The 7,500-nt window shown below is 50.4% G+C and overlaps 1 protein-coding gene across 7 annotated transcripts in view; it reads right to left on the bottom strand.

Annotated features, from left to right (window-relative positions):
• Positions 1–7,500, bottom strand: part of LOC139757780 (uncharacterized) — a 207,506-nt gene that overhangs the window by 132,870 nt on the left and 67,136 nt on the right. For 3 of the 7 annotated variants that reach the window (XM_071678573.1, XM_071678571.1, XM_071678578.1), the window contains one exon: positions 5,544–5,720. In XM_071678573.1, coding sequence (XP_071534674.1) covers positions 5,544–5,708 — 165 coding nt within the window. In that variant the 5' untranslated portion in view covers positions 5,709–5,720. Of the gene's footprint in view, positions 1–5,543; positions 5,721–7,500 lie in introns of those variants that run through there. The other 4 variants (XM_071678572.1, XM_071678574.1, XM_071678577.1 and 1 more) reach the window with 2 other exon arrangements.

Genomic DNA, 7,500 nt, shown 5'->3' with positions numbered 1-7,500 from the left:
CGTGCTGCTCCATGCGGGTAAGGCATATAGAGCCGCGAGGGTAAGGACACAGGGTCGATGTGGACACCGTTAGTGGGGCGCGGAGGGCAGGTCGTGCACGGGTCGACCCTTCGTTGCCCAGTAAACAAAACACCAGCTCCAGCCTAAGTGTTGTCTCACCTCCTCGCGTTTTCTGTTTACAGATTGGCATCGCATTTATTTGCATTGGCTCTCTCTCTCTCTCTCTCTCTCTCTCTCTCTCTCTCTCTCTCTCTCTCTCTCTCTCTCTCTCTCTCTCTCACCCTGCAAGAGAAGAGCCACCTTGTGCGAGGCTGTATCACTAGGGATACCGTATCTTCCTCGAGCTTCTCGCTCCAAGGGAACCCTACGTTTTGTCCCGCTCCTGCTGCTGCTGCTGGAGGAGGAGGTAGTAGCGGCGGCAACCTCAGGCTGCGGCAGCCTCTGGCGCGAGAGGGAGAGAGAGAGAGAGAGAGAGAGAGAGAGAGAGAGAGAGAGAGAGAGAGAGAGAGAGAGAGAGAGGTGTCTTGCGTGACAACAAGACTTCGTAGGAAGGAGGTTCTGGTGTGTCCATAGATATAAATGGTGAGATAGAAATAGACCCGCCACTACCACACCATATAGCATATAGCAACATCCTCGATAACCACAGTGCCACTACCACACTGGAACTACCCCAGTGGAACTACCACAGTGGAGGCACCGAGCGCTTACCGCTCGGTTGCCCTGCCTGCGCTTTCCTGCTCACAGACGCCCACACATCACCCCACTTTATGACCTGTGGTCCCAACCGGTGGACGTGGCCGGCTCCCTGGGCGCTGCACGAGCTCTCAATGTAGACATTCCTATTTATTTTTTGGAACATGGGTGGGGGATTTTTACCTTTGGTGGTAGAGGACCTGCTCCACCACTGGAGGAGCACCTTTGGTGGTGGAGGACCTGCTCCACCACTGGAGGACCACCTCTGGTGCTGGAGGGCCCTCTCCACCACTGGAGGACCACCTCTGGTGCTGGAGGATCTGCTCCACCACTGGAGGACCACCTTTAGTGATGGAGGACCCGCTCCACCACTGGAGGACCACCTCTGGTGCTGGAGGACCCGCTCCACCACTGGAGGACCACCTCTGGTGGTGGAGGATCAGCCTTAGTCCTGGAGGAGGGTCCCTCGCCTCCGTCAGGTGCGTGCTGGCCTCCATAACTGGTGGCAGTCAGGTGTTGGTCGTATATATAACCCACCAGTAATTTGTTACCAGTTATAACCATGATTGAATTTTTAACAATCATATCACAATTAAAATCTTTTTTATATTTTCATTTTTTCGTTTTCCTTCGGCAGTTGAATTAGCTATTTATTGTTTCTGTTCTGGATGTTGTTGGCGTTGTTGGTCGTGTGGTGTTGTAGGTGTCTGGGGTGTTGTAGTTGTTGTGCTGCTGTAGGTGTTGTAGTTGTTGTGCTGCTGTAGGTGTTGTGTTGTAGTCGTTGTGGTGTTGCGGGTGTCGTGTTCTTATAGGTATTGGGGTGCTGTAGTTGCTGTGATGCTGTGGGTGTTGTACTGTTCTTATGGTGTTGCAGGTGTTGTGGTGGTGTTGCAGGTGTTGTGGTGGTGTTGCAGGTGTTGTGGTGGTGTTGCAGGTGTTGTGGTGGTGTTGCAGGGTGTTGTGGGCACTGTGGAGGGAAAGTGCTGTGAGAACCAGTTTGAGAGGTGATCCACCATCACATTGTAAGGCAGTTCAGTCATTACTCACTTTCTCTTATCATCCTCATCACATGTCCCCAAGCCACGCCACCTTCCCTCTGGGGGTGTCTTCCCCTCTCGGACCTGAAGGTTTAGTGTGGTCCTCAAGCACCCTTTTCACCGCGAGGGCCTCTCCTTGTCTGGGGCGATGCGACGCCCTCGGGGTCAGAGAGACGCCCGGCCCAAGGAGGGTGTTTCTGTCGTGGTGGTTTTGAGGTAGGGAGCGGTCTTGCGTGTGTGTGTGTGTGTGTGTGTGTGTGTGTGTGTGTGTGTGTGTATGTGTGTGTGTTTATGTATTGATATGCGATTTTAGTGTGTGTTTTTTTTTTATTCTTTGTATTCGTCGAGATGGCAAGGCAAATTATGTGGTATAGCTACATAGCTTGGACATAGATCCCCCTGGAAACTAGGGGAATTAATCATCCACTGATGGATTGACTTAATCTGTACTAATGAGTGTTGAACCGACCAACTGTTGAGGGCAGTCAAACGCACGGATGCTAATGTATTACCATCAATTTGATATAAAAGTTTTAAATATTTCCAATAGTTTTAAGTTTTTCTCATCTCCGTTTTCTCTCTAGTGCTTTGTGAGATGCGTGTTGCTGTTGTGTGTATAGAAAATGGCGATAGTTTGTAAAATTTCAGAAACTTCCGTTATTCGATGTGCCTACGTCGTTCCCTCTCTCTGTAATCTGTGCCATATTTTTTTGAACGCCTGGTTCCCTGTTGCATGACGCTCACACCGCCTCCGTGAACATTCTGTACGCATTTTGTACCAGGACAAATGTAATCTGTGCCTCATTTTCTATGCCATTTCGTACCAGGACCGCTGTAATCTGTGCCTCTCATTTTCTATGCCATTTTGTACCAGGACCAATGTAATCTGTGCCTCTCATTTTCTACGCCATTTGCATCCATTTTTTGTTGCTGGAAGGCCCGACACGCGTAAATCATACGATGTGTACCAGTTTTTTTTTTTTAATACAAATGATAATTGAGTAATTAGCGTTAATTTCACCTCAGCAGAGGAGGCGGACTAGTTAATATAGTCCAGCGTTAATGTCTGGTTCAGGTTAGTATGAGCAGCGGTGATGATTGTTGCGCTATTCTGGAAGTGTGTCAGTATGACGGGAGAGAACATACATACAGTGGGGGGTATATATCTCTCTCTGGCTTCAGAAAGTATGAGCGGTGGAAACGGTATTGGAGACCGTGAAGTCAAGTATGAGGACTGAAGCTTCGAATTCAGTATGGAGTTTGATAGTGTGATGGCGGGTGTCTTTGGAAGGTAGTATGAGAAATGTAGACGACTATATGATTTCTCATACGGATAATGCGAGAAATACGAGAGTCACCGATCGAACAGCAGTTACACGAGCCATATACCAAATTGGGTGGTTAGTGTGAGTAACGCGTCTCTGGCTGGTAGTGTGAACAGTACGATTAACGGCGCATCTCAGATGATCGTTACGACTTAGTTCAAGAGACAGTCAAGTGTCCTCCGGTGAGTGTGAATAGTGCAGGGTGGAGTTGCATTGCCAACCGATAGTATGAGTAACATGAGTGTTGTTTGAAGATCTGGCGTTTAGTATGAGCGGTATATGTGTGCACCCCCCTGGCGGTCAGTATGAATAATACAAACCATCTGTGCGTCTCAAGCCTCGGTATGAGCAATAAAAGATGCAGTTTACCATGAGACACTTAAGGGTCAGTTTTGTATCTAATAGTTTGCGTGTGGCCTCAAACAGTCATAAACTATGAATTGTTGATGACCTCTTGACGGGTCACGGGGTCCTGCTTGTGAATGTAACGCCGCTGATTGGTTGATATAAACACTGAGTAGATGACCAGTAATGTCCGTTGTATGGCTGGGCTGGTGTCAGACCCAGTCCCTGTGAACGTTAGCTGTACCTATTGTTGTCATACCCAGTCCCTGTGAACTATGGCTGTACCTACTGGTGTCAGACCCAGTCCCTGTGAACGTTAGCTGTACCCACTGTTGTCAGACCCAGTCCCTGTGAACGTTAGCTGTACCTTCTGGTGTCAGACCCATATGTTGTGAACAGTGTCGGTACTTCACTAGAGACGGGAGGAGACACACACATGCTGTAAGGATGACGCTCCATTCGTGAATGAACGACCGATCTACCCAAACTGCATTCGGAATCAGAAATGTGCCATATGATTGCATGTATATTTTACGGTGAACGTGATGGGCTCCGTACGTGGTCCCTCGTACAATGTTGGCTCGTACGGCGGCGAGGCTTGTCTCGTTCTCGTATGACGGGGAAGAATTAAGGAATCAATCCCTTCCAAACTGGGAGTCCTCAGCTCGCACGCGAGTGTTCCGGGACAGTCATCCACTGCTCCCATCCATGAATCAGGGGAGGGAAACTCCTCCAGGAGGGAGCGGCAAGGGAAGGTCGCTTGTCCCTGATGGTGGTGGCGACAGTGGCGCGCCTCTCTTAGTAGCTCTTCCTCGTTCTCGTCAACCCATGTTTAGCGAGGGATTCCCGTGCAGACGTGCTTCAGGGATCCCATCCTGCCACAGGATTCTCGTACAGGGCTGGGACCTCTCATCGCCTCCCGATTAGTCTGTTGTCCCCGTTGTCATTCTGATGGGCGTCGATCCTGGCGTATGTCTTGCTTGACCTCAAAGACACCTGTAGTTTACCTTGCTTAACCTGAAGCTGTGTGTAGTTTACCTTGCTTAACTTGAAGCTGTGTGTGGTATACCTTGTTTAACCCCGAGCTAAACCTGAGGTCACCTTTGTTTCTCCCCGCTGAACCCGAAGCTGTTCATGATTTAGTTGCTTAACCTGAAAGCCATCTTTGGTTTACCTTACTAAGCCTGAAGCCATCTGTAGTTTACTTTCCTTAACCTGGAAGCATCTGCAGTTTGCCTTAACCTCGTCATCTATGGTTTACCTTGTTTAACCTGAAGCCCTCTTTAATTTACCTTTGCTTATCTTAAGCCTTCTGTAGTTAGCCTTGCTTATCCCGAAGCCATCTCTACTTTACCTTGCTTAACCTAAAGCCATCTATAGTTAAACTTGCTTAACCTAAAGCCATCTATAGTTTGCTCATGCGTAACTTCAAGCCATCTAAAGTTTACCTTGCTCAGCCTCAAGCTAACCAAGGAGTATAGTTTACCTTGATCAACCGCACATCATCCATAAGTTTACCGCAGTTAGCATCTCCCAGAGTTCAGTCTGCCTTGCTTAAACCCAAGCCATCCATCTATAGTCTGAAGCAGATTCTAATTGTGCCAGGAGGATCAGACTCTCATGCCTTGTGGAGTTGAACCCTCTATGAATAGTGAAGAAGTTATGCTTTTCTCTTTTTCTTTCTTCTTCAGTCTTTTGAATCATCCAATATAAAAGCGACTGCTGAAGCCATTGAGAACCCTCGATTTCTTTTGTAGCGTAAGTTTTCTTTTAAGAGAAATGTGGAAGCGATTTAGATGGAGATATTTTGCTTGGGGAGAGTGACAAGGTTAGGATGTACACAAAGCCAAGGTTTATCTTCTGATGTTTGTACTTCTTTCTTTGTGAAGAAGGAGGAGGAGGGGGAGGAGGAGGGGGAAGTGGAGGAAGGTTGAGTTGTCATGCTGGTGAAGTGGGGGTGGGTGGAGTGGGGAGTTGTTGGGTCGAGGGAGCCAGGGTCACACTACTTCGGCAGGGAGAGGTGGGAGGGCAGCTGGGATGGTCTAGACGGGGAGAACAGGTTTGGGAGGGATTGAGAGAAAGAGAGAGAGAGAGAGAGAGAGAGAGAGAGAGAGGAATAGAGAGCGCCCCCACGACTCACCTGGGGGACTCTGGTGTTGAGGTGGGTCTTGGCCAGCTGCTGCTGCTGCGGGTGGACCTTGCCCCTCTTCTTGGCCGGGGTCAGGTGCGTCCGGACCGACTGTCGGCTGAGGGACTTCTTCCTCTGCTCCCTGACACTGATGCTGGCTCCGACTGCCCCGTACATAGTGCCCGTCTGCTGTGACGAGGAGAAAAAGTGAGGTTAGCAACTGCTGGCTGAGAGAGAGAGAGAGAGAGAGAGAGAGAGAGAGAGAGAGAGAGAGAGAGAGAGAGAGAGAGAGAGAGAGAGAGAGTGATGTTTATTTGATGTGTGCTAGGAGGGGAGGTGGGCGCTCCATAGGCACAGGTGAATGTAATTCTGATGATGGCGGGAGGTGATACGTGTCAGCGGGAGTGAGGACTCAGGACAGACAGTGGGAGCTGGAATTCCTGCCACACATTGAAAATCATGTTCCACAGTCCATCAGACACAGCCTGCTCCATACAACACACACACACACACACACACACACACACACACACACACACACACTCTCAGCTTCTCATCTACCGCGACAGGTTCTCTCGAACCCCTCTAGAACCTGTCGAACCTTCCTGGTGTTTGTCGAACCCCACTGGAGCCTGTCGAACCCCGTCGGAATCCGTCGAACCCCGCTAGAGCCTGTCGAACCCCACTGGAGCCTGTCGAACCCCGTCGGAATCCGTCGGACCCCGCTAGAGCCTGTCGAACCCCACTGGAGCCTGTCGAACCCCCGTCGGAATCTGTCGAACCCCGCTAGAGCCTGTCGAACCCCGTTGGAACCCGTCGAACCCCGTTGGAGCCCGTCGAGCCCCACTGGAACACAATATGCGGTGCAGACTGTGAGAGGTGACGCCTCACCGTTCGTATGACATCGATACGTCATTGTTATTTCGTTGTCAGGGAACTTCGTGGCGGCCATGTTGGACACCGAGACGACGCGTATTGTCGCCTGACGTGCGGGTGCTCACTATATCACCGTATGAATATTTTCCGCCCAGAAATATTGATGCTCGTTAAATATTTGACGTGGCACCGAGGCGAGGAGACCAAGCGCTGGCTGTGGCGCTGTACCGTGCCGCAGTGTGGGAGGAGGGGACGTGGGTGGTGTGGGAGAGAGGAGGACGTGTTTTGGTGGGGAAGTCACCGTGTTGAAGGGGAGGGGAACGTGGTGTTATGGAAGGGGACGTGTTGTGGTAAAAAGGGACCTGCAGGGAGGGGTGAAGGTGAGGCAGTACCACCAGCTGGGGTGAGGGAGTGGCCTCAGCTGACCGTCTTGGAGGGTTTGTGTGGCGCGGTGGCATACCGTACCTCCCGTACCGCCTTGTACCGTGCCTCCTGTACCGACGCCTGTACCGTGCTTCCCTCCAAACACCATAATGTGCCGCCTCGTACCATCACCCCTGTACCACCACGCACCATGACCCCTGCCGCGCCCCGCACCGTTGCCTCATGACAGGACCTGTGTGGAGCAGCTTGACACTCGTGTTCTTGACCCCCGACATTCTCTTTCCTGACACCATGACAGCTCTGCTCTTTGTACCACGCCATGTCTTGCCCCCTCCACTGATATTATTATTATTATTATTATTATTATTATTATTATTATTATTATTATTATTTCCCTTCCTTTCCTTTCATACTAGATCGCCATCCCCTGCGTTAGCGAGGCAGCGCCAGGAATAGACGAAGAAAGGCCACAAACGCTCACTTCCATTCTCTAGCTGTCATGTGTAATGCACCGAAACCACAGCTCCCATTTTAATGGTTTGCCCCAGACGTTTCACATGCCCTGGTTCAGTCCATTGACAGCACGTCGACCCCTGTATGCCTCGTCGTTCCAGTACAATCCCTCTCTTGCACACCTTTCATCCTCTTGCATGTTCTGGCCTCGGTCGCTCAAAATCCTTTTCACTCCATCTTTCCATCTGCGATTTCG

The sequence above is a fragment of the Panulirus ornatus genome, chromosome 28, assembly GCF_036320965.1.
Source record: "Panulirus ornatus isolate Po-2019 chromosome 28, ASM3632096v1, whole genome shotgun sequence".
NCBI lineage: Eukaryota > Metazoa > Arthropoda > Malacostraca > Decapoda > Palinuridae > Panulirus > Panulirus ornatus.
This window is presented reverse-complemented; position numbering and strand designations above follow the sequence as displayed.